The sequence below is a fragment of the Geotrypetes seraphini genome, chromosome 1 (genome assembly GCF_902459505.1).
Source record: "Geotrypetes seraphini chromosome 1, aGeoSer1.1, whole genome shotgun sequence".
Classification (NCBI taxonomy): Eukaryota; Metazoa; Chordata; class Amphibia; order Gymnophiona; family Dermophiidae; genus Geotrypetes; species Geotrypetes seraphini.
In genome coordinates this window covers 263,894,108-263,922,046 of record NC_047084.1, presented here as the reverse complement: position 1 = coordinate 263,922,046, position 27,939 = coordinate 263,894,108, and the positions used below count along the sequence as shown (strand labels likewise).

Below are 27,939 nucleotides of genomic sequence, written 5' to 3'. Positions count from 1 at the left end.
TTTTAATCAAACTTTTCAAATCACCCTCATATCTGTAAATATACACATTTTTGTATTTTCTTTTTATTTAGATTTTGAAGCACTTTTAAAGCTCTTTAGGAAGAGAATATACATACACTGTAGAATCTCAGTTAACCAGTACTCTTGGTTAACTAGCACTCTCACCCAACCAGCAAAATAAAAAAATCACTGGTGGGAAAAAAGTCCCCCAAAGCACCAGCAGTCTTGAGCCACAAACTCCCTCCCTCCCTCAAGCCCTGAAGTAGCAGCAGCAGTCCTGAATCACAAACCCTTCCTCCTCCGGACCGGAAGCACCAGCGCGACAATGGTCCTAAGTTACAAATCCCCCCTCCCTCCCACACTGAAGTACATTGTAGAAGCGGTGACAGTCCTGAGCTGCAAACCATCCTCCCTCCTACCACAAAGCACCAGCATGGCTACGGTCCTAAGCCACAAAGCCCCCCTCCCTCCCTCAACCCCTGAAGCAGCAGAAGCAGGTGGCGGTCCTTGGCTGCAAACCCCTCGCTCCCTTGATGCGTCAGAGGAAAGACCCTGCTGGGGCTGACATAAGCAACCTGTTTTGAGTGCTGCCTCCTGCTGAACGGCTGCCGCTTCAGGCAAGGAAGGGAGGGAAGGAGCAGGGGGTTTACGGCTCAGGGAGTTTACGGCTGCCTGCTTCTGCTGCTTTGGGGCTTAAGGTAGGGACTGCTGCCGCACTTGTGATTCAGGCTCTCAATCAACCAGAAAACCAGTTATTTGGCATCCACCAATTGCCATGGGTGCCAGATAACTGAGATCCTACTGTATTAAAAGAACAAGATAAACTTATTTTAAGGACATAGACAACCAAGAAGGCTGAGTTGACTTGCTCAGAGCGACTATGGTAAAACCAGACTTCAACAAACAGCTGTATGAAGTTTCAGCTAGAGAATGTCGTGGGTAAGCTGCCGAAACGGTGGGGAAATAAAATGGTCACTGCAGGTAAGGAGACAAGGCCATTTACCACCCCGTGGAACAGTGAATGGCCTTGTCTCCGCAGTTAAGGGAGGGAATGCGTGCGGTCACAGATCGCATGGTCCAGCAGCACCCTCCCTCCTTTCTAACGATTGCTGCCATCCAAGCATCTCCCTCCCTTCCCTGGCGATGTTTAATTTTCGCTCAACAAGCAGCAGAAGCCTTGAAATCACGTGTGGATGCCAGAAAATTTTCCTCTGATGCAACCAGAAACAGGAAGTTGCATCAGAGGAGTAGTTTCCAGCAGCTGCACGCAACTTCAAGGCTCCGGCTACTTGTTGAGCGAAAATTAAAAATCACCAGCAAAGGTAAGGGGAAGAAAGGAAGGGAGGAGGGGAGATGCTCAGATTGCGGTGAGCGGGAGTGAGGGGGCTGCTGGACCGCGCAAAGGGTGCTGAAGGGGGGTGATGGAGAGGGGAGAAGATGCTAAAGGGAAATGGGGAAGAGAGAGAAGGGGAGAAGACGCTGAAAGGAAATGGGGAAGAGAGAGTAGGGAGAAGACGCTGAAGGAAAGTGGGTAAGAGAGAGTGGAACAGACACTAAAGGGAAGTGGATGGAAGGAGGGGGATAAATAAAAAAAGGCACATGCTGCATTGGAGAGACAGATACTAGATCTGAGGGGAGGAAAAGAGGAGAGAGATGCTAAAAACCACCTGGGGAAGGGAACTGAAGAAGACAGAGATGCCAGACTATGGAGGGAGCAGAGAGAAGAAGATGGGTGCCAGACCAATTGGGGGATGGGGTGGAGGGAGAGATGAAAGGGAAAGGCACAGTAACAGCATATGGAAGAGGCAGAGCATATGGTAGAGGCAGAGAGAAGGTTAGACAGTGGATGGAAGGAATTTAATGAGGAAAGCAGAAACCAGACACAAAGGTAGAAAAAATAATTTTCTATTTTATTTTTTTTTGCTTTAGGATAAAGTAGTATATTAGTTGTGTTGATAAACAATTATAAACAAAGCTCTACCAGCTGAAGATCTCTTTCTCTAGTTCGGCAGCCAGAATGTTGATTTATAAAATTACAATAGTACAGAATATTGTTTCTTTTTATATTTTAATAAAATAAGTTCAGTATAAAACTCTTTGAGGCTTGTGTAGATGGGATCAGATGGTTTGTGGGAATGGGGACTGAGCTCACGGGGACGGGGATGAACTCACAGGGACGGGATGGAGATGGGGACAAATTTTTTCCCTGTGTCATTCCCTAGTTTCAGCTCCCAAAATAGCTTATCAGTTGAAAATGTTTATTTCCAAGAAGGGAGACAGCACTAGATCATCTTGTTAGCTTGTATCATCTGTCGGGTTTTCCTTATTCACTGTCTACAATTGCAAATTGTTACCATGCTGCTGCGTCACATGAATTTGCTTAGCACAATGGATAAAATTGCTAGATCTACATAATTGTAGGCTGTAATAAGTACAAACACATGGTCTGGATAAAATTATATCAAGACAACTTACCCATTGCAGTTATAACGGGTCCCACAGCTCTTGCAAGTGCTCCCAAACTACGAAGAATTCCCATCACAGTACCTTTCTGATTTTTCAATCCTGTGCAAACAATGTGCCAAAATCATCAAAATTCTCATTTAAGGAAAAAAACACTTAAGTTCCACCTCCTCTAATAAGTCTTAAAAGTTGATTTTGTAAATATTTTAATCAACCCTTTCTGTTCACTCAAACAAAATAAAGCAGGTGATACAAGATACTGAACAGTTATTGCTTATAGCAATTTTTAAGAGGAGAGATAAGGTTAAGACTAGAAACATAGAAACATAGAAATTGACGGCAGAAAAGGGCCATAGCCCATCGAGTCTCCCCATACCAATGACCCACTCCCCGACTTTTACTCCCCTATAGATCCCACGTGAATATCCCATTTTCTCTTAAAATCTGACACGCTGTTGGCCTCAATCACCTGCTGAGGCAGCTCGTTCCAATGATCGACCACCCTTTCGGTGAAGAAGTACTTTCTAGCATCACCTTGAAATTTCCCTCCCCTGATTTTCAGCGAGTGTCCTCTGGTTACCGAGGGCCCTGTAAGACTGAAGATATCATCTTTCACCTCTATACGCCCCGTGATATACTTAAAGGTCTCAATCATGTCCCCCCTCTCTCTTCGCTCCTCCAGTGAGTACATCCACAGTTTTTTTAGCCTTTCTTCATACGTGAGATCCCTGAGCCCCAAGACCATCCTGGTAGCCATTCGCTGAACCGACTCAATTCTCAACACATCTTTCCGGTAGTGTGGTCCCCAGAATTGAACACAATACTCGAGATGAGGTCTCACCATGGATCTGTACAGTGGCATTATGACTTCAGGTTTTCTGCTGACAAAACCCCTACGGATGCAGCCCATCATTTGTCTTGCCTTGGACGAAGCCTTCTCCACATGATTGGCAGCCTTCATATCATTGCTAATGATCACTCCTAAATCACGTTCCACCATGGTCCTGGACAAGGTTTCACCATTTAGTGTGTAAGTTCTGTGTGGATTTTTTTTGCCTAGGTGCATTACTTTACATTTTTTAGCATTGAAGCCTAGCTGCCAAGTTGATGACCATTGTTCCAGCTGCCGTAGGTCCTGCGTCATAAAGTCAGGCACACTGCTTTTGTCTACTATGTTGCATAGTTTGGCGGCGGCGGCAAACAGTGATACTTTTCCTCTAAGCCCTTGGGTCAAATCTCCTATGAATAAATTGAATAGAATCGGCCCTAAGACGGAGCCCTGAGATACTCCACTCGTCACTGCTGACGTTTTGGAGGGGGTACCGTTTACCATCACCCTTTGAAGCCTATCATCTAGCCAATCCCTTATCCATGTAGTGAATGTATCCCCTAATCCCATCGATTTTAGTTTGTTCAACAGCCTGCGGTGTGGAACGCTATCGAAAGCTTTGCTGAAGTCCAAATATATCACGTCCAGGGACTCCCCGGCATCCAGATGACTGGTCACCCAGTCAAAGAAGTCAATCAGATTAGATTGGCAGGACCTTCCCCTGGTAAATCCATGTTGGTGTGGATCACGTAAATTTTCTTCGTCTAGAATTTTGTCGAGTTTCTGTTTGATCAGTGTTTCCATGAGTTTGCACACTATGGATGTAAGACTCACCAGTCTGTAATTTTCTGTCTCTGTTCTGCAGCCCTTTTTGTGGAGTGGAATTACGTTAGCTGTTTTCCAGTCTAGGGGTACTTTTCCCGTGCGCATGGAAAGATTGAAGAGCACGGATAGTGGTTCAGCCAGAACTTCACTCAGCTCTCTGAGTACCCTGGGGTGTAGATTGTCAGGTCCCATGGCTTTGTCTACTTTGAGTCTTGAGAGTTTGTGGTAGACGCTACTGGGTGTAAACTCGTAGCTCAGCAAACATAAAATATTTATCATGTTTTACATTATTGTTCCAAAAATGCATAAGACATTACAAAGCATCTCTTTCACACACTGTCAGCAATTCACTGTCTTTTTTTTTTTTTTAGTCCAAACTTTATTAAGCTTTGAATATCATACACGGTGGAGCAAAGTTAAAAATAAAACAGTAACAATCTTACAACTAGCACCAGCTACATCATGAGAAAAACCCTAACAGTATACATTACATAACTGGCTTATATTCCGCCTGTACCTTTCAGTTCTAAGCGGATTACATCAGAACGATAACTGGACATTTCCAGGAAGAGAAATACAAATTACAATTAAGGCGTAAGGTCTAAAGCAATTTTGATGAGTAGATTCTAAGAGGGGTAGAGAGGGGAAAAGGAAGGGATTAGGACGTTTGGGTGAATTTCTTGAATAGTAGGGTCTTGATTTCTTTGCGGAAAGCCTTGAGGTCAGTTGATGCTGTCAGTAGGTTGGTGATGAAGGGGTCCAATTTAGCTGCATGAGTTGAAAGTAAGTTGTCATACATCTTTTTGCGTTTAGTTCCTTTAAAAGGGGGGAAGGAGAAAGGGGATTGGGTTCTCCTCTGTCTGGTTGAGAGGTTCCTGTTTAGACGGTTGTTTAGGTGGGTGGGTGCCGTTCCGTTTAAGGTTTTGAATAAAATACAGTATAGTTTGAATTGGATGCAGGCTTGTATTGGAAGCCAGTGTGAGTCTAGGAAGGCGTTGGTGATGTGGTCAAATTTTCCAAGGGAATAGATCATTCTGAGGGCAGTGCTCTGCACGGTCTGTAGTTGTTTTATTAGGTAGGTAGGACAAGAAAGGTAGAGGATATTGCAGTAATCCAATAGACTTAGGACTAGGTATTGAACTATGAGTCTGAATTGTTCTTTTTCAAAGAATTTTCTGATTTTGCGAAGGTTGCGCATGGTGAAGAAAGCTTTTTGTGTGATTTTGTTGATTTGCACCTGAAGAGTGCAACCTCTGTCTACTGTTACTCCAAGGAGTTTGAGAGTGGGTTGTAGGGGATATTTGGTGGTTTTTATTTCTAGCTCAGTTATAGAAGGGGTTTTGTCCTTTTCAAGCAGTAGAAATGTCTTATCAACCCTTCCCTTCCATCCCATCGACCCCCAAAAAAGAAACCCTCTTTGTCTGGCAGGTCATCTACATTTATGTTTATTGATATCCCGCTTAATGCAAAAGGTCAAAGCGGCTTTACAAATTTAATACAATAGGCACATTAAACTACCTTCTCTATCTCCTAGACAGATTTGAGGCTTTTCATTTATCGCCTGGAGTGGGTTGTTTATTCCTGCGGAAGGCGGGCTTGGTGGCCAAGAAGATTATCTTGACCGAGTGGGTGTCGGCTGACCCTCCTGCGTATTGGGCCTGGCGTAATCGACTGCATGCATTGATGTTACTAGAGAGAGGTCGGGTGCGTACTTCCTTTCGTCAATCCAGGATTTTTCTGCGGGTCTGGAGACCCTATATTTATTCTCTGTCTCCTAGAATTCGGAGTTCGATTCTTAACACTTTGAGGCTTTGATCTGCTGGAGCGGTGGGCGTTGTTGCTCTGGGGTGCCCCTTCTTGGCCAAGGACCTCCTATTCCTTTATTTCTCTTTCTTATAATTTTAGTTAGGGGACGGGGAGGGGAGAGGTTTGGCATTTCTTCTCAGGGCTCATAAGAGTTCAGGGCTCTGTTTGCAGGGTATCTTTGTATATATTGTCTATGCCTTTCCATAGGTCAACGCTTACTGTTCTCTGCTATCAGCTGTACATATTCTTGCTTCTCCGTCCCCCCCTCTTCTCTTTTTTTTTTTTTTCTCTTCTTCTTTTCTTTCTCTTCTTCTCTTCTTCTGGAGGGGTGTTGGGTTGGGTGGAGGGGGGGAATGGGGTGGGAAGGGGGCGGGAAGGGGAGAGTTTGGAGAGTTGATATCTATTGGATGCATCGCCAGTGCCTTTTTTTTGTGTTTCCTCGCTCTGATTCTGCTGATGTTAGACGCATATCTGTTTTTGGCTAAGCGATGATGGACAATTTCTTGACATTTGCTCCGGCTCTCCCTGTTTTCTTTGATCTGTACATGTTTCTGATACTTCTGTATGTTTTTGAAAATTCAATAAACAGTTTGTACATAAACTACCTTCTCTATCCCAGACGGGCTCACAATATAAACTAAGGGGCTCATAATCAAAACAAAAAAAGTCTAAAAAATGGCCTAAATGTGTACTTGGACGATCAAAAAGCCTGATTGTCCAAGCACCCATAACCAAAGCTGATTTTAGACGTATCTAAAACCAGTTTAGGCCTTTCCCCTGCCTCTAAACGCATAGAGCGAAAAGAGGCATTTTTAGAGGCGGGGAGGGGGATGGGAGGTGGGCCGACCTAGACATAGCCGTACAGCAATTAAAACCAAAGTTTTAGGCAGGTTGCCTAGTCGGTACTTATACATTTTGACTTAGACCAAGTTAAAACAGGTATAAGTCCCGAAAAAGGGGCCGCTGAGCTGATCGCAGCTGCCACAATCAGCTCAGTGGCCCCAGCAACCTGCCTACCCCCTACCGCAATAATCATGGCAGAAGAGATGGCTCATCTCTCCTGCCACAATCCACCCCCCCCCAGAAACAATCGGGGCAGGAGGGAGCCCAAGCCCTCCTGCCCCGGTGAAACCCCTTACCCCCCCCCCCCCGACACCCACTAAGATATGGGCAGGAAGGATCCCAGGCCCTCCTGCCCTCAACGCACCCCCCCCCCCCGATTGTCCCCCTCAAACCCCTGCTCGGCCCCCCCCCGAAGCCCGAGGACACCCCCTCGACAACCTCTTCTTACCTTAACAACGTTGGACGGAGAGATGGGTCCCAAGCCCATCTGTCCGGCAAGCCCGCCATCCTCAGAATGGCAGGCCTTAGGGCCTGATTGGCCCAGTCGTCTCAAGCCCCACCTGGGCCAACCAGACTTAGGCTATTTTGGATTCTTTATTCTGTTGTAAGTGTAGACGAAGTGGTGGTCTGGGCGTTTAAACAGCTGAACATAGAGGCAGGCCATTATTTTAAAAAACCCTCCGTTTGGATGTTTTTTTGAGAATGGACATTTTCCCTGCTTCTACTTTCAGTGTTTAGGGCCTAGGCCAAAAGGGGACTTAGATGTTTTTTTTTATTATGCCCCTCTAAGCATGCATAGAAGAAAACCAACATTTGAATAATAAGGATAAAATAGAGAGGAGGAAAAAGCAAAATTAAATAAACCCTTGTAGAAAGAACACACATTTGTTAACAAAAAACCTAAAGGGCTCCACACATCTACAAAGGAAGCCATATTCCCTAATCTTTCTGCTAAATTAGCTTCATACTGATAATAATGGCACATTTCCCACCAAACCTGAAAATTCAAGAGAGTGGCACACTTTCAAGTTTTAGCTATCAACTGTAGTGCCACTCCAGTCAATATTAGAAATAATTTATCTTAATTAACTGTTAATAAGGTTTCAGAAGGAGCACGGGTTCCACATATCATCATGCCATTCGAGAAAGGTATACGAACTTCCAATATACTAACTAAACTAAACCTTAAGTTTATATACCGCATCATCTCCACGGATGTTGTGGAGCTCGGCACAGTTTACAAGAACTTAAAATATAGGAAGAGAGGAAAAAAAAGGTTTACATGAACTCATATAAAGAAGAGAAGAGTAAGGGGGGGATAGAATTACATTTTAGTGAAAAGCCAGGTTTTCAGTTGCTTGCGGAATAATTGGAGGGAGCCCAGGTTCCGCAGCGGGGTAGTAAGGTCGTTCCAAAGACCTGTGATTCTGAAGAGAAGGGATTTTCCCAGTTTGCCTGCATAGCGAATATCGTGTAGAGAGGGGAAGGATAGTTTATACCTTTGGGTGGGTCTGGTAGAGTCAGGACTCGAGGAGTTATAAGATAGTGGGATTAAAGGAGGAAGGATGCCGTGAATGATCTTAAAAGCCAGGCAGAAGCATTTGAAATGGATTCTGGAAATCATTTTACTCCAAATTTCTTGCCAAAATGCTAGAACCAGTGGATAATAAAACAAAAGATGATCCAATATTCTTACATCCACCGCAGAGTTCCAACAAGTATTGGGGAAAGCGGCATCTAATTTTTGTAATCTCACTGGTGTTCTTGCCTCTATCTGTCACATCCTCAACCTATCATTCTTCAACTGTTCCTGCTGTCTTTCAAAAAAATGCCATGACCAAGTCACGCATTGGGAGCCTTTCATTAGTTCTACTTGCCTTACTAATTATCAGCGCATCTCACTCCTCCCATTCACGTCCAAACTGCTTTGGAGATGGAACCCACATGTAGTGTTCTTCTGTTCAATATAGCAAAACTGCTTCTCTGTAATAGGTATCCCATGAAGATAAGCAGATTCACTAATAAAAGACTCAATCAAAAAAGGGGAACAAACTACCGATTACTTTTATTTTGCTATTTCAAGCCATATTTATTTTGTAATAAATTAAAATTAAAACCTGTTTACTTTTCCTGCATTGGATGTTTTTTATCTCAACCTGTTCAGAGTGGCATTCTGATAATGCATCTTAAAGTTCTCTTTTAGTATTCTTACCATAAAATCACTGGTGCAGTGGTCAGTTTTTCCAAAGTGTTGTCCAACAGAGGTGACATCCTGGTTGGTATTGATATGATATCTTTGTAGGTTGATTCTGGTCTTTAGCATTTGGCTTGTTTCACCAATGAAACATGCCTCTTTGCACATTTTGCATTGAATGATATTAGAAGATAAACATGTGAAGGATGCTTAATGCTTTTCCCATATGAGTGACCGTGAAATCCTTTGAGATGTGCTCATACAGTTTGCCACACCACAAAGATGTGTGCCATTCTCTTCTTCATGGGCTTGTGTGGGGAGCTTGCTTTTTACCAATTTTGTTTTGAATTAGGTGGCTGACAAAAGGTCAGCACAGGTGGATATGGGAATATTTCTTTTAGTAATTCATCTTCCTAGAATACTGCAGACTAGAGTTCTGCACAGGACCCGTGGGATACGGGTCCTGCGGGGACCCCGCAGGGATCCCCATCCAGATGTACAGGACTCCCACAGGGGATCCCCCCTCAGGTCTACAGGACTCCCACAGGAATCCCCCCCCCAGGCTCACGGGATTCCCACAGGGATGGAAGCGGGGTTCCCAAGGCTTGGAAAGAGAATTAGTAGAAGATAGACAAAAGCAGAAACTGGGACCAAGATGATGGAAAAACAAAATGTCCCACCAGCTACAGCAAGGGAGATGTTCATTTTGAGAGGGGCTAAGTTCAAAGTGGGAGGCCCAGCCCCCTCTCATGGTTATGCCACCAATTGTGTTTAGTACAAAATGAAGTACTTGCTGAGTTTGTTTTGGGGTTTCCAGTTCAGTTTTGGCACATTTTGCTTACACAACCATTGTCCTGAAAAGTGCCTCTCTCAATTCTGCTTTAAATTATTTTGATGCTGTATTGTTTGATTCTTTACTCATGGCTGCAGTAAAAATCATCTGTTGATCTTGGAAGGACCACTCACAAGTTACCTATGTCAGATGGTGGAACCAGATTTGTTTGCTCTACAGATATGAGCTTTATATTGTCAAAAAATTCAACTCTTATTTCTTTTAACAAGAATTGAAACTTGAAGAAATGGTCGACCCTACAGTCGCATGACCTAATGTTTATTTTAATTCTTTCTGGTGATATATGTATCTCTTATTTCTGTTCACTGTTATTTGTTTATATTGTATTTTATTGTTGGTTTAAATAAACTAAGACTTAAAAAAAAAAAATCAAAACTGTCAGAAGTAATTGCTGCTTTTTATGGGGACAGGTAACTTTTAGGGGGGGACGGACAGGAAAAGAGGAGATTCCTCGCGGGGACGGAGGAGATTCTGGCGAGGACAGGTGGGATACTGGTGGGGACGGTTGGGATTTCTGTCCCCGCACAACTCTCTACTGCAGACTTCAGCTTTGCCCTCTAGAATGTCCATTCTTGTTCCTGCATTGCTTTCCTTATACACTTCTCCCTCCGTATTCGCTGTGATAGGGGATTAACAGAACCATAAATACAGAAAAACTGTGAATAACTTTTTCATATGTTATTCGCTGTTTTCTATGAAAAACCATCGTGAATATTGTGAAACCGCGAATAACATGGTGGGAGACCTGGTCTGTTCCTGAAGGAGAGGCAAAACACAGTGAAGAAAGTGCTGGAAATCAGCGATTCTCTCTGTAAACACTTGGAATCAGCGATTTCTCTATGCAAGCTGATGTAATTTGGGGGGAGGAGCCAGCAAGCTAAAAACCGTGAATAATCGAAACTACGAATGCTGAAACCCAGAATATGGAGGGAGAAGTGTAGTCACATTCTCATTAGTGCTCACATTGATACTTATTCATTCATTGTCCTCCTTGTATTGACATCTGCTCAGCAGCGAGTGAGGACTAAGCAACTGAGCAGAGGGGAAATTCTGCTGTTATAGTCTCTGATACAAGTTGTTGGGTGAATCTCTTCATATAGTAGTTAATAAATCCTAATAAACAAACTGTAGGATTCAAACTATTAAAGTTGTATCAGGCTTTTGGTTCTGAGTAATGCAGCACAACTATAATCAACTGAACATCTGATTCATGAGTCAGTGGAGGTTAACAGGGAAATGGATAATGAAAATTATTGTCCTAACAAAATAACTACATGTGCTCTCAATCAATGATATTAGAAAGCAGCTTTCAAAATTTTAGTAGGCAGGGAAGAAAGCTCATATGAAATGAAAGCATCTAGAGTTAGTAAGGGAAGCCTGGGATTAAGCAATATTTAATCTGGAATGTTTACTATAGCAGGCAAAGTACCGGCTGCAGGGCGTATCAGAATACTGAGATATATTTATGTTTGGCCTATCCTAGCAAACCTAGGTGGATCACGCATTTACTTTTACAATAAAACATATATAAAATTGACTTTGTTTACATTCTCAAGAACAGTATATCAAATTAATAAAGCATAAAATACAGCTTATAGTAAACACAAAAAAAATGATGGCAGATAAAGGCCAAATGGCCCATCTAGTCTGCTCATCTGCAGCATCCACTATCTAAATACTGGAACATAACAGAAATTCAATAACTTCTCAGTCAGGCCCAACATATTGTACAAAGAAAAATGTTCCCAACTTCTTTCAGAAAGTCAAATAATTCTTCTCCGTTTCCAAAACAAAAGGAAGAGTTCCAGCATTTTGGTCCAGCCACAGAAAAGATGTGCATACAGATTGATGTCTTGCAACTCTTGCCGATTTGGCCATAGAGAGCATGCAGAATGATAGATGCTAAACCTCAATGCCAAAAAAGTGATGAATACCATATGAAGCATTTAAAAAGGAAAGAGAAAAGGGAATGGAATTTGATATACCACCTTTCTATGGTTACTTTCAAAGTGGCTTACATATTATATACAGGTAATTATTTTGTACCTGGGGTAATGGAGGGTTAAGTGGCTTACCCAGAACCAGGAGTGGGAATCGAACCTGGTTCCCAGGCACACAGGTTGTTCCTCCAGTCCTTTAATCAAATGTGTATATTTAAAACTTTACTGGAAGCCAGTGGAGATCCTTCAAATATTGAGTTGTGTGTTCAGTACACCTCATACACAGCTTCATTTTGGGTCAATTGCAATGGCCATACTGCCAAGTCCAGTAAACCCACTTACACTGTATTACAGTAATCAGAGAAAGGGATAATAATTGTTTAAATAACTAATCTAAAATCATAGACTGCTAAAACAAAAGTCTTAGATGACAGAGCAAAGTTAAACAAATTTTAAGAGACACACTAAAGCCTGTAACCCAAAATTAGTCAGGTATTAGATTTCACCAGGACAGAATGCTGAGGTACACAATAACCCCAGTGGTGAATATGAAGGGTACCTAAACACATCCATAGATTCTGTTTTGTGGTTCTGGAAGAACAATTATTGCAACATCTAAGTTTACCCTAGGTGCTGCTCTACCCCATTGGTGAAATATAACCCATTATTAAGTCAATATGATGGGCCTGGAAGGTAATCCAGAGGAGGTTTGGTCTCACACTGCCCCTCCTGCACCTCTTATGGTTCTATTTACCTGCCTCTTTGTGGGACTTAGGACTTTGGCCCTGAGATGGGGAGTCCTTTGTGAGATAGATATGGAAAGGAATTCAAATAATAAAACATTATCTCCTTTAGGGGAGATGTGAAATGTGCAGCCCTTTCATAAATTAAGAGGTATACTCCAGGGAAGTTAAAAATGTTTGCCACACTTCCAAGGGCAATATTATGTAGAACTTCACAAACAAGGCAAAGTTGATGTTTTACGTCAGATCAAATCTGGAAAGGGCTAATAGCCAAGTATTATGCAGGTTTCAAGCAAGATTATATGGCCTTCCCCTTTAGGGACACTACTCAGAAGTAGGCCACTGGTCTGGAAATGAGTTTTTGGAAAATGAGCTGCAAATTAATCTAGTGTAGGATTATGATTTGTTAGTGTGCGTATGCAATTGTGGGAAGCATAATTTAAGATGCTATTTATTTATTTTCTACATTTCTATTCCACACTAGCCAAAGTTCTAGGCAGATTACTACACAGCATTAAATGAAACAATGAACAGTTAGTGATAATTACCAAAACCACCAAGGGTGAGGGAAGGAGTAGTGCTTGCAAAAATTAACTATGCTACATGCAAAGATATTGATGTGACTTTTTTATACTGTGTGCAAGGGGTGCCCTCTTACTGCCCAATTCTGGGACAATGTATGTGTTTATGTGCGAAGCTTTTTGGTGAAAGGCAACAAATAAAAGCCAGAAATGTCTCTACCGGATATAGCAGAAGAAATTTTAGTGGGCTTGGCAGTGGCTATTTCATGTATACAAAATCTCTATCCTAAAAGGTGAATATTGATCTAATAGCTAAAAAGCCACAGGACCTGACTCTTCAGAAAGCAAATCCATGTACTGTTAAGGATGGAGAGAACGTTGGTTATAGCTGGAGGTATGCAAGGTAAATGGAAATATCTTAAAGCTTACAAGTGTCTTTAACTACTGGACTATACTATGTAACAGTGAACACTATTGTTATTTGAAGGATAAATGATCTAACGGGGCAAGGGGAGAGAATTCCTATTGTTTATTGAAAGCTTCTATACCGTTACTAATGACTGTGTAGTCAATTCAGATTGGTTTACGTTAGCTTCAATTACGGTGTTGCAAATTATTTGTGCTGGGCATTGAAGAAATTTGCTAGCAGTGTTTTCTGATTTTGCATAATGTCCAGAATGCCTCTAGGTTGGAGGAGGAGGGAGGGGAGAAAAAAAAATCAGAAAAATCAGGAAGCAACAAATGGACATGTGTCTGATGATGTGCAAGAGTTACTAATGGTTTGGAAACACCATTAAAAAGTCATGTTTGTTTTAAGTAAAGAGAGAAACAAATACAGATTCAAAAAATCCTTGGATAGACACAAAGGATCCTTATTTGCTAAAATGACTGGAGCTCACATAGAGAAATGTAGGATCTCAAAGAGAGGATGAGAAATTCTCTATGTGCTTCAGCTCCACCACTGCCATTGGGAGGCCATTCCACGCATCTACCCAGTGGCGTACCTAATATATTTGACACCCAGGACTGAATATTTTTAACAGTCCCCTCCTCTATATAAAAAAATGAGTCACACAACAATGGTGCACCTAGGAAAGTCAGCATCTTAAATACTGCAATGAGCACTAGAACATCAATTGTAATAATAGCAATAAAAGATGAAAAAGGAAATACACATACTCAGATTAGTAATATTTTAAGTCAATTTCTTAATTTTTATAAAGATTTGTATTCTTCCGAGTCTTATGATGATAAAGTTCAAAATGGTTTGGAATTTTTAAATTTTTTAGAGGGTCCAAAACTTCCTGATCATATAAAAAGAAGTTTAGATGAGCCTATATCATTAAAAGAATTAGAAACAGCATTGAAGTCTCTTAGAGTTGGATCCGCTTCAGGTGGGGATGGTTTTACAGTGGAATTTTATAAAACATTTCAAAATTCTTTATTACCCCAAATTTATATCAGTTTCAACTAAATAAGGGTTGTATTACAGGTACTATGGCAGAATCTTTGACTATTGTTTTGCCAAAGCCAAATAAAGATCTCACTTTGGTCTCAAATTACAGGCCGATATCTTTAATTAATGTGGATGGAAAATTTTTAGCCAAAACATTGGCCTTGAGGTTGGCTAAGGCTCTCCCTTTCATAACTGATGTTCACCAAACTGGATTCATTGCGAACAGACATTCTTCTAGTAATACTAGATTGGCTTTTCACACATTAAATTTAACTAAAAACATGAACGAACCGGCTTTTGCCATATCTTTAGATGCAGAAAAAGCATTTGATAGAGTGGAATGGACATTCATGTATCAGGCATTGGATTGGTTTTGTATGGGTTCGGGATTTATTCAAATGATTCAAACCTTGTATAGTTTCCCTATGGCAAGATTAAATATTAATAATAATTTATCAGATCGTTTTCATTTGCATAGGGGAGTTAGACAAGGTTGTCCACTATCTCCTTTGCTTTTTGCTATTGTTTTGGAACCCTTGTTGTTAGCTATTCAACAGGCAAAGGGGATACAGGGTATTCCTCGTAATGAATGGGAATATAAACTCTCTGCTTATGCCGATGACATTTTACTTTATTTGAGAAATCCAGGTTCCTCCATTCCTTGCCTGTTAGAGTTGATTGAAATGTTTGGAAAATTTTCAGGATACAAAATAAATTGGAATAAATCTGAAATTCTTCCACTCAATGTACATTGTTTAAAAAGTATATTTGATTCATTTTCTTTTGTCTGGAAGGAAGATGGATTAAAATATTTAGGAATATGGATTAAAAATACAGTGGATGATACAGTAAAAGAGAATGAAAAACTTTTATTAAAAAAGGTTACAGAATTATGTGAACATTGGAATCCATTACATTTGTCTTGGTGGGGGAGAGTTCAAACTGTTAAAATTATTATATTGCCTGTGGTTTGCTATCAAATGGGTATGATACCAGTGTTTTTTCAGGGGTCTTTCTATAAAAACTTGAATTTGATTATTATCAAATTTATTTGGCTTGGTAAAACTCCTAGAATTGCTTTAATATCTTTACAAAAGCCAATTAAGGAGGGTGGGGTAAATTTTCCAAACTTTTATAGGTACCATCAGGCCTATATTTTATGTCAAGGTATGTATTGGGTCCTCCCGGAGCTCATTGAATACACTCCTGATTGGTTATATTTGGAATGGCAACTCATGTTCCCTTTACATCTTTCTCATGTTCTCGGTATCAAGATGCCCAGATTATATAAAGAAAATAGAATTTTAATGGATACTTGGAAAACCTTACGATTTGTCAGTAACTTAACAGCTATTCCTATTAACAAATCAACAAATCAAACCATATGGCTAAACTCCAAGATTCAAATTGGTGGTTTCAAGATCGTCTGGAAGCATTGGATAATTGCAGGAATACGAACTTTGAATGATGTTATTTCTAATGGTAAACTGCTTGATTTTACACAATTGCAACATAAATTTGGGCTTCATAAATCACAATGTTTTCGTTGGTTGCAATTGAAGCAGACCATTCAGGCAGGGTTCCCTGAATGGAAAACTCTTACTAGCCAATACAGTATGGAATTTTTATGTTTTCAGGCGAACTTTTTGGGTCACCAGGCCGTGCAGTGGTATAAAACTATTAGTGATCTGGTTACAAAAAAGCCTAAAAATGGTCTTAGGGATATTTGAAGCATTGAGATTAAGCATCAGATTTCAGCATCTCAATGGCCTCAAATTTGGTCTTGGTTTTTTCTTTTACATAGAGCTTTTTGGACCCCAGTTAGATTACAAAAATTAAATAGTTCCTTGTCTAATAGATGCTGGCATTGTAATCTTGATGTAGGGACTTTGGATCATCTTTTGTATTACTGTCCCCATATTTTAGCCTTTTGGAATTCAATCTGGGATCAAATAAATTGTTTATTGGAAAATCATGTAGCGTTATCTTATGATACTGTGATATTTGGAATGTCTATGAGAAAAAAGAGTCAGATATCATCGTGTAACAATAAACTTTTATTGATCATGACAGGAGTTGCCATCCAACATATTACTAATAACTGGAAAGACCACAGTAGACTTCATTTTAATTTCTGGTGGAACTCGTTGTGCCACCTATATAGAATGGAAAGATCACTGGCGGCACAGAATGGATATTATAAAAATTTTATAAAAATATGGGAGCCATTAACATCTTTTTGTCATGATTAAATGCCATTTTTCTATTAATTATACACCACTTAGTGTTGGGAGGGGGGAGGGTTTCTATTGAAGGGTTTATGATCTTACAATTAATGATGGGCTTAGAGGGAGGGTGGGGGGAGGAATGATTTATGTTTATAAAGTATACTAATAAGATGTTCAAGTAGTCTATTTAGTATTGTTAACATGAATTTTGTACACTTGATGAAAGCTTAAAAATGAATAAAGAATTAAAAAAAAAAAAAAAAAGAACAGCAAGTTGTGAATGCTGCCAGCTCTTGATACACCATTGCATCTACCACCCTTTCCAAAAATAAATATTTCCTTAGATTATTCATGAATCTAAACTCTTTCACCTTCATCCTATATCCCATATTCCAGGGTTTCCTTTCAATTGAAAAAGACTTGCTTCCTGTACATTTATGCTTTGGAGGTATTTAAATTTCTCTGTCATATCTTCTCTCTCTCACTTTTATTCCAAAGTATACATATTGAGATCTTTAAGTCTGTCCTCATATGCTTTATGTCACAGACAGCTGACCATTTTAGTAGCCATCCTCTAGACCAGGGTTGCCCGAGTCCGGTCCTCGAGATCTACTGGCAGGCCAGGTTTTCAGGCTATCCACAGTGAACATGCATGAGAAAGATTTGCATCCCAAGAAGGCAGTTCAGGCAAATCTCTCTCATGCGTATTCATTGCGGATATCCTGAAAACCTGGCCTGCCAGTAGATCTCGAGGACTGGACTTGGGCAGCCCTGCTCTAGACCGATTACATTTTTGAAGGTTTGTACATAGTACTCTAAATGGGGTTTCTCCAGGGACTTATACAGAAGCACTATACAGTGGTACCTTGGATTACGAGCTTAATTCGTTCTAGGAGCATGCTCATAATACAAAATGCTTGTTTATTAAAGCGAGTTTCCCCATTGGAAATAATGGAAACTCGCTTTGATATGTTCCCACCCACCCCTTCCCCCCCCCCCCCCCGAGGCCAGAGCGCTGCTCCCCCCGAAGGCCCCCCCCCCGCGAACCAGCACCCTTCCCCCCGCGATCCGGCACCCCTCCCGCTGCCATCGGGCACCCCCCCCCGCTGCCATCGGGCACCCCCCTGCCGCGATCTGAGGTCCCCCCAACCCACCTGAACCCTCTTCTTACTTTACTGTAGCCTCCGCACCGGCACCAGCATGTCCTGTGCGTTGGAGCCGGTGCCCGAAGATCTGCCTCCTGTGCTGGGCCTTCAGCATGTGCGCATGCTCAAGGCCTGAGAGTCACTTGCATATGCTCAAGGCCCAGCACAGGAGGCAGATCTTCGGGTACCGGCACCAACACACAGGACATGCTGGTGCTGGTGCGGAGACTACAGTAAAGTAAGAAGAGGGTTTGGGTGGGTTGGGGGGACCTCAGGTCGCGGTGGGGGGGTGCCCGATGGAGGCGGGAGGGTGCCGGATCACGGGGGGGGGGGGGGCGCTCGCAAATCGAGGCACGCTTGATTTCCGAGGCGTCAATTTTGCGAATGTTTTGCTCGTCTTGCAAAACACTCGCAAACTGGTGCACTCGTAAACCGAGGTACCACTGTACTTCTTTTTTGCAGTTGGCCTTCCTCTCCCTACTGTATGCACCTAAGCATCCTTCTAGATTTTGCTGTCAACTTTTCTACCTGTTTGTATCTGATTTTAAGGTGGCCAACCCCCCCCCCCTCCCAAGTCCTGCTCCTCTTTTGTGCACAGAAATAATTCACCAAAGTATTCAAACAACTAAAGGTACCCCTCTACTTTCACTAATCTCTTGTTGACTGAGATGTGCTCAGAAATAATTCACCCCAAACTGTACTGCTCCCTCAGGTTCTTGCAGCCCAAGTGCAAGGCTCTGCATTTTTTAGCATTAAATTTTAGCTGCCAAAATCTAGACAATTCTTCATGCTTTACTAGATTCCACATGGCAGTTTCCACACCATCAGGGGTGTCTCTACTATTACAAAGTTAGATATCATCCATAAAGAGATAGCCCTTTCTACAATATTGCTCATATAAAAGTTTTGAAAAGAGTCAGATCAAAGCCAATGCTTGCAACCCACAGAAAGTAAACTGGGTATATTAGTCAGGTATTACTGTTCATATCTGCTATTATAATTTTGATTCATCAAATGTCTCTTAATTAAAACCCTACACGGATCTAGGCATCAAACACAGTAATATCCAGAGAGAAAGAAGAGAAAAAGTGAAAAGATTGTGCAATGCTTTGGAATCAGAACAGGCAGGCTATGAGCCAGGTTCAAAGGCTGACAGAGGGATAAAATTTTGTAAACCACTGAGAAAGTATTTCCTGGATAAGCAATATTGAATGGTTTTAAATAAATGTTTACAGAGTAGCAATTTTGATTTTGAGCACAGAGTAAACCAACATATGTTAACTTAGAATGTAGACTTCTTGGGTCACAGTTTTTTTTATCCAAAATAGCTTACCAAAATACAAGAGCAAAATATTTAAATGCATCAGTATGATTAAATAGGAGAAATCCATAAGAAAGTAAAAGGTGATGTTAAAGATCTACATTGCAATGTAGCAAGTGATGGCAGAGAAGGGAAGATTAGGTTCTTACATCAATAATCTTTCTGGTAGAAGGGTACAGGAGGCTTGACAAGTGGGTTATGTTTTCCCATCTGCGAGTTTGTGTGGAAGAAGTCAACTTTTCTTTGGCTCCACCTCCTGCTCTGAGCTGCATGCCAGCTTCTCCTCAGTTCATACCAAAGTACTATAAGAGGAGAAATAAATAGGAAGGTTATGGGGATTCTCCCTAACATAGCCAGTTCTATTCTTTAAATAGTGTTGAGAATCAAATCAGTTTCAATATACAAACATAGTAGAAAACATGTAAGCTGAAAAAAAATAAAATAAGGTGGAACTAAAAAAAACAAAAAACACCTACCTGCGTGCAACCAGCACTAACACTGATGGTGATCCCAGAGGTGCTCGTATGATTGTACAATTGAGAAGTTACAACATTCTTCAAATACTTCTGATAGGTAGAAATCCAAACTTCTTGATACATATACCTGTCTGAGACAGAAAGCAGGGTAAATGTAAATCTGACAGGGTGAGCCATCAAGACTCCTGTACCCTTCTACAAGAAAGAAGATTATTGAGGTAAGAACTTAATCTTCCCTTCTGGTATAAATGGTACAGGATGCTTGACAAGTGGGATGTACCATAGCAGTCCCTGGAGTCTAGGACATGATAAATGAGCCTGCTGTCAGCATTGCAAACCCAAAAGCAGTATCCCTACATGCTGCCAAGTCCATTCTGTAAAATTTTGTAAAAGTATGGAGGGTAGACCATACCGCAAATCCATCTAGCTGACTTAGAGGCTGTCTTTCCTCACTTGCCCCACAATGTGTAATTAAAGTCTGGAATCCGTTGCTGGAGAATGTGGTGAAATCAGTTAGCTTAGTGGGTTTTAAAAAAGGTTTGGATAAATTCCTAAAATAATAATAATAATATATTTATTTTTACATACCGCCATACCCGAAAGTTCTAAGCGGTTCACAACAATTGAACATGATACAAACAGTACAAGTTATTTAGAAAAAAAAATTCAACAAATTAGAAGGCATACAATGGAAAGAAATACATACAATGTAAAATATATGCAATGTAAAAGAGTGCAGAAAATTTTACAAATAATAAAAGATAAAATTATAAAAATGTATTTAAGACCCTAGCCTATTGAATAATTGAGTTTTTATCTGTTTTCTAAAATCAAGATAAGAAGAGGCTTCCAACACAAACTTGCAAGCTAAATATTTAATTTAGCCGCCTAAAAGGAAAAGGTTCTTTCACAGAACCTTTTGTACTGGCAAAATTTTGCTGATGTATTTTTTGAGAACTCTTATTAGTATAGCTCAGGTTAAAATGAGGGTTAAGGTAACTCAGTAACATACCAAATGTTTATTTTATAACAAAAACATGAAAACTTAAACAGAACTCTAGATTCAAATACATAAAATAGATAAAATACACCAAGTTGAATATAAGGAACTTGATTGAAAAAATGAAGCAAAATGCATTAAAATACCAGCCTATCAAAGAGTTGAGTCTTCAACAATTTTCTAAAATCAAGGGAAGTCCATAAGCCAATATTGAGATGGCTTGGGAAAATCCACTGCTTATTCATAGGATAAGCAGCATAAAATCTATTTTATTACTTGGGATCTAGCTAGGTACTTGGGACCTGGATTGGCCACTGTTGGACCTTCAGTCTGTCCCAGTATGGCAATTCTTATGCTCTTATCTGAAACTCATTCATCACTTCTAGGTAATGGAGATGAACTCTTCTAACATCCAGCAACTCTAACTGTGAGGATGAGCCCCCACCCAAAATGAAAGGTTTTGGAGGGTTAATGTTGAAGCAAACAAGCCCCAATGATATAATGTGGCAGCCTTACACTCCGCCTGGTCCTGGATTCAATACCCTCATAGAAGATTCAGTAGGAAGTGAAATCAATGACAAGGACAGCCAAGAGTGATTGCATAAAGAATATATTGTGTAGAAATAGGCTTAATATTACAGAAAGGCAATGTTTAGAGAGATACATGAAGCATATATTGGGCTACAAATGTACAGAAAGAAATAGAAATAATCTTTACAAATACAGAGTGGATGCCGAGACTGCTTGTGTGTGTGAGAGAGAGGGCAGTTTACCTGCATTAATATGTGTTTGGATAGGTGACAGGCTGTCAAAGAAGACAGGGAAAGTAAGAGAAAGAGAGAGAAAGAGAGAGAAAAAAAAAGGGGGGGTGGTGATGGTCCAGGCTTCGGGTTCCAGACAGAGAAAGGATTTAACTCCGATATTTATAAGTTTGAGACTTGTTCTAAAAATAGAATTTAAGTACCCCTATCTTTTGTAAAATGTTTGAAACAATGGTAAATAAAGTGAGTGGAGCGTGAGAGACTGGAGAAGAAAAGAGAAAGAAACTGTCCTTTACAGACTAGAGTTACTGTACTGTTAATTTCCAGTATCACTCTGACAATGGTTTCTGATTAACCCTAACTATCTGTGCCAGATCATGCAGCTGGGGCTACGGTGTATCTTAAGCACAGACATTAACACATCTTAGCTCATCTTTAGAACCTCTGGTCTGTTCCAAGATTTTTTGTTACTTTTAATCACTGATACTTTAGATCAGGGATCTCAAAGTTCCTCCTTGAGGGCCGCAATCCAGTTGGGTTTTCAGGATTTCCCCAATGAATATGCATTGAAAGCAGTGCATGCACATAGATCTCATGCATATTCACTGGGGAAATCCTGAAAACCTGACTGGATTGCGGCCCTCAAGGAGGGACTTTGAGACCCCTGCTTTAGATGTAATTCTGAGGCTGTCTGCACTGACATGCCCCAAGGTCAGATATAACTGATATGATCTCTCATAGGCCTTTGCTGACATTTGTAAGGCCAACAGAAAATGCTGACCGCTAGCAATATATGGCTGGGCTGACACTAACATCTTATCTTTTTTCTTTGAACCCATAGCCTGGAACGAGGAAAGCCGCACTTCCTGATTAACAAGGAAGGCTGACACCATCTTCAGCAAAAAATGAGGGAACTGCACAGAGTGTAACCCCTACCTATGTAAGCTTGAGGAACAACTCTCTGCATGAGAGTGCCTGTAATTCTGAGACTCTTTGTGCCAAGGTGTGATCACTAGGAAAACTGTTTTTATGGTCAGATCCATCAGATAAGCCTCCTGAAAAGGTTCATATAGGGCCTTAGTAAGACTAACCACCCTAACCACCTTCCGCACTGCACACCGCCACTTGGTTCTACTCTCCCCCTCCATGGTACACTTTTTTTGCACTGCCCCTTTCCACCCTCCCCTTGGGACATTCACTTTGGACTGCCCCCTCCCACCCTCCCCATAACATATTCACCTTTGACCGTCCCTTTCTACCCTCCCCATGGCACATTCACCTTTGTCTGCTTCCTTTCTCACCGCCCCTTCTCATGGCACACTTGGACCACCTAAGACTAGCTCCCCAAAAAAGGGGGTGGAAATAAGGGTGCATCTTATGGAGCGAATACTCAAACCTCCCCTTACCTTTTTTTTCATTCTGTCGCCCTCCCTCGTTAGATGGGGCTGCCTGCTTGTCAAGAAGTGATAGCTCGCAGCTCGAGTTCTCTTTTTTTTCCTTGCAGTGGAGTGGCGCACAGGGCTGCCTGCCTGGTCCTGTGCGGCTTTCGTTCACGGGAAGTGGCGCGGGACCAGGCAGCCCTGTGCGCCACTCTGCTGCAAGGGAAAAGAAGAGGACTTGAGCCGTGAGCCGCGTCAGCCATCGCTGCTTGGCGGGACCAGGCAGGCAGCCCCGTCTAGCGAGGGAGGGCGACAAAATGAAAAAAAAAAAAGGTTAACGGGGGGGGGGGAGGGCGCCTGCCTGCCTGCCAAATTAAATATAGGGAGCAGGGAGAAGCTGGGCCTATCTGTCTGCCTGCGGGGAGGCCTACTTGCTTACCGGGGGGGCTGTCAGGGAGGGGGAGGCCTGCCTGCCTGGGAGGGCTTCCAGGGAGGGGGAGGCCTGCTTGCTTGCCTGGGAGGCTGCCTGGGAGGGGGAGGCCTGCTTGCTTGCCTGGGAGGGGCTGCCTGGGAAGGAGGATGCCTGCCTGGGGGCAGCCTTGGAGGAGGGAGTACTGCTTGCCTTACTGGGGGGATGCCTGGGAGGGGAAGGCCTGCTTGCTTGCTTGCTTGCCTGGGGGGGCTGCCTGGGAGGGGAGAGGCCTGCTTGCTTGCCTGGGAGGGGGATGCTTGCCTGCCTGAGGGGCTGCCTTGGAGGGGGGGAGTACTGCCTGCCTGCTTGGGGGGGCTTCTTGAGAGGGGGAGGTCTGCTTTCTTAGGGGGGCTGCCTTTGAGGGGGAGGCCTGCCTGCTTACTTGCTTGCCTGGGGGGGCTTCCAGGGAGGGGGAGGCCTGCCTGCCTGCCTGGGGGGGCTGCCTAGGAGAGTGGAGGCCTGCTTGCTTGCCTAGGAGGGGCTGCCTGGGAGGGGGATGCCTGCTTGCCTGGGGGGCTGCCTTGGAGGGGGAGTACTGCCTGCCTACCTGGGGGGGATGCCTGCTTGCGTTACCTGTCCCTACTTGCGTGCTAACCACTAGGCCTGCCTGTCCTGTCCCTGTCTGCCCTGTCCCAGCCTACCACTAGACCCCCAGAGGGGGGACAGGATACAAAGCTTGGCAGGGAGGGGGAACAGGGTGCAGAGCTTGGCAAGAAGTGTGGGGTTGGGTACAGAGCTTGGCAGGGAGAATTTGGTTCAGAATGTTTTTTTTCTTGTTTTCCTCCTCTAAATCTGGGGTGTGTCTTATGGAGCGAAAAATACGGTAATAGTTTTTTGAATATTGAAAGAGCTTAAGAAATGTGACAACCCAATTTTTGCTAGGAATTTGTTCTGTGAAAAGAGCTATACTTAGCTTCTGCAGTTACTTCTAATCACACTCTTTTATCAAATCTTGACCGATCAAATTCTGAAGGGTTTTATTTTCTTTTTTTTTTTGACGAGGAACATTAAGGAAAACATCTTATAGGGATGTTCTACTTACCATATGCAGACACTGTTGTAGACAGACAAGGAACAACAACTGCGGCAGCTGCAACAGAGGAAATACATCATTTTTCCAACTGAACTGTGGGTAGACATCTGAGAAATATATTGCAGAGAAATACGCTGACCCCAGGATACAGCAGCAACAGCAAATCAAGATAATTAATCCAATTATTAAACATAAAACATGCGTCAGTAAGGAAGCAAGCATCAAGAAGAGAGGCATCATTGCTGCTGTTTTCCCCCTCCCTTCCCCATTGGTATTATTCTCTCATCTCTCTATCCCCTACTGGTGCTTTATTCAGGTTCACGAAAATTTACTGGCATATAAAGTGTATACATTGCCAAGTAAAATAAAGTGGTTACAAGGAGGAAAAAATATATATAACAATACTAACATCAGTAATAATTATAGGGGATAAAGGGGGATGGGACTTGACATACCACTTTTTCTGTGTGGTTTACACAATCAAAGTGGTTTACATGGGGCAATGAACATAAGCAAAGCCTCTGCTGGGTCAGACCTGAGGTCCATCGTGTCCAGCAGTCCACACACGCGGTGGCCCAACAGGTCCAGGACCTGTGCAGTAATCCTCTATCTATACCCCTCTATCCCCTTTTCCAGAAGGAAATTGTCCAATCCTTTCCCAGAGCCACAATTGTCCAATCCTTTCCCAGGAAATTGTCCAATCCTTGCCCGGAGTCACAAGGAGCTGTAGTGGGAATTGAATTCACAGCCTGAGCAAGAGAATTTGGACGTGCACTCATTAAGCTCAGTGTAAATAACAAAAAAATATGAAATGTGACACCAATGCAAGGCTCTATTCAATTTTATTGTTGCTATTGTGCTATCATGGACATCTCAAGGCCAGTTGCATTAGTGGGAGGTCGTTATAGTTGCCAAAATGCTGGCCTTCTGATAACGAGCTCAGTTTAAGATCTCAAGACCCTCTATTATATACTTTTGGCTCAGTGTGACATCATCAGTTTCTCAACCAATAAAATAACATGGGTGGTCTTAAAAGTTAGACAAAGAAAAAAGTTTCAGAAAATTACATTTGTTTGCTTACATTCATTTCTGAATATACATTTACATTTTATAAAATTTCCAATATTCAAGAGAATCTACAATTATTAACAGGGTGCTGAAAATTAGTCAGCCTGCTTGTCAGCTAAGTTTCATCTACACACAGTGCTGAAAATTGGTCAGCCTGCTTGTCATTACAATAAAGGAGAAGGAGAACAAGAAGGAGGGGCTGTTCCCCCTAAGCTGACAGTTTCAAATTTCATGGATCTGCACACAGAAGCCTTAGCCTTGAGGAGGAGGGGCTGGTTTTCCCCTCTCCCCGTTAGAGACTTTTACAGAATCAGATCTTTGATTCTAACTTAACCATTTCATTTTAAGTACTACAAATTCATTCATACCACTCACATTCAGCACTTGCTTGGGCCCAAGCATTCCATACATTCATAACTTGATTAAATCATATTTAATACCTGTTATATCTTAGTTTAGGATATTTTTTCTTAGCTAGCCTAAGGCACATCTGGTATTAAGTAACACAACGATGCTGAGAACAAAGACTTGGAAAAACTGACCACAAAATGGATTCCAAAGACAGAGAAGATATAGAAAAGACAGCAATCAAAATGGAGTCCATGCATCTCTTAATTTCCTTCATGATCTAGCCTAATAGCAAAGTACATAAAAAGAATATTATTATACCTTCCCTTATATTAATCTGTAGTGTGTTTTTCTGGCCTTGGCTACATTTATATTCAGATTTTTATTCACTCGTTTTTCATACGCTTCTCTTTGGGCGTGGCCTTAACTGACACATATGCTTGTATCTAACTAGAGTTACCCAGAATCATACGAAAAACAGGCACTTAATACTGCACTATCATGTTCTGATATCCATTCCACTACCGTCCCATAATCACCCCCTACTGGCCACGAGCCACTACTCCTCAAGCCTCAGGGTTCTAAGACAGCTGCTCTAATCAGTAGGCCACTCCCCACTCCAAGGCATAGACTGGTTAATAACTTGGACAACAGCCAGGTTCTGACACTGCTGTATATTGTCCTTGGCCAACAAGGGCAGATTTCCCAACAGAGCAGGCAACTGCACCCCCACCAGACGTTCACCTCTGTCGCTGAAGCAGTGATCCTTCAAAGCTTATCCTCACTATAGACTTGCTGATAAAACTAAAGGGAGACCTCTCCAGGCCTGCTACAATTCCCAATTTCAGAGAAGGAAACCCTCCTGCCCCTTCTGGAGGAGTTGTTATTTAAAGGTCCAATAATAACAGCAAGGGAACAAATAACTGAAAATCAACGAAAAGCCCAGGACTTTCAAACTTTCAATAAATCAACAATGTTTCCAACAGTGGCCAACCTAGGTCACAAGTATATGGCAATATCCGTGGCTATTTTGAATATATTGAAGAAGCTGTGGATTTCCAAACATCCATCTTAATAATGGCTTATGGACTTTTATTTTGGAAATTAGCCAAACTTTTTTTTAACTCTTAAGCTAACTGCTTTCACCACATTCTCTGGCAATGAACTGTAGCTTTTAATTACAAATTGAGTGAAGAAATAGTCTCTTTGGTTTGTTTTAAATCTATTTCTTAGTAGCTTCATTACATGCCCCTTAGTCCTAGTATTTTTGGAAAGAGTAGAACAAGCAACTCGCATCTACCCATTCCTCTCCACTTCACTCAGTATTTTATTGACCTCTATCATATCTCCCCTGAGCTGTCTCTTCTCCAGACTGAAAAGCCCTAATTGCTTTATCCTTTCCTCATAGGGAAGTCATCCCATCCCTTTTATCATTTTTCTCACCCTTTTCTGTACCTTCTCTAATTCCACTATATCTTTTCTGAGATGCAGCAACCAGAATTGCATAAAGTATTCAAGGTACGGACGCACCATGGAGCGATATAAGGGCATTATAACATGCTCATCTTTATTTATTTTTAAAATTTTTATTCTGCTTAAAACTTAAGTGGGTTACAATAAAACAGACCGTTCCTGATAATTCTTAACATTCTATTTGCTTTCTCAACTGCTGCCGCCGAACACTGAGCCAAGGGTCTCAACGTATCTCAATGATGACGCCTAAATTTTATTCCTGGAAGGTAACTCCTAATGTGGAACCCTGCATCACACAGCTATAGTTCAGGCTCTTTTGGCCCATATGCACCACTTTGCACTTGTTCACATTAAACACCATTTGCCATTCTGAAGCTTAATATCCCAGTTTCGCAAAATCCTCTTGCAATTTAACAGCTTTGAACAATTTTGTCTCCTCAGCAAATTTAATTATCTCACTAGTTATTCCCATCTCTAGATCATTGATAAACATGTTAAAAAGCAGCAGTCCCTGCCCTAGGGAGCCTCACTATTTACCCTTCTCCATTTAGGGAGACCAATAGCCATCTGGAGGAGGGCTGGTGTTCTCACTCTCTGGGGGGAGGGGGGGGTGACTGAAGCAGACAGATCAGAAAAGAAAAAGGATTGCGCTGTACTCTAATCCAGCCTCTTTCAAGTCAATTTTTAACATAACATAACATCGTACTTATAAACCACATAACCGTAAATTAAATGCGGTGAACAAAAGATTAAAAATAACAT

General features: G+C 41.8%; 1 protein-coding gene across 1 annotated transcript in view; it reads right to left on the bottom strand.

Moving 5' to 3' along the window:
- The window catches only part of MFSD10 (major facilitator superfamily domain containing 10), a 134,904-nt gene that overhangs the window by 3,645 nt on the left and 103,320 nt on the right, over positions 1–27,939 (bottom strand). Inside the window, exons 10-11 of the mRNA XM_033950473.1 lie at positions 24,298–24,345; positions 2,476–2,565 (exon numbers count right to left, since the gene is read on the bottom strand). Coding sequence (XP_033806364.1) covers positions 2,476–2,565; positions 24,298–24,345 — 138 coding nt within the window. The remainder of the gene's footprint in view (positions 1–2,475; positions 2,566–24,297; positions 24,346–27,939) is intronic.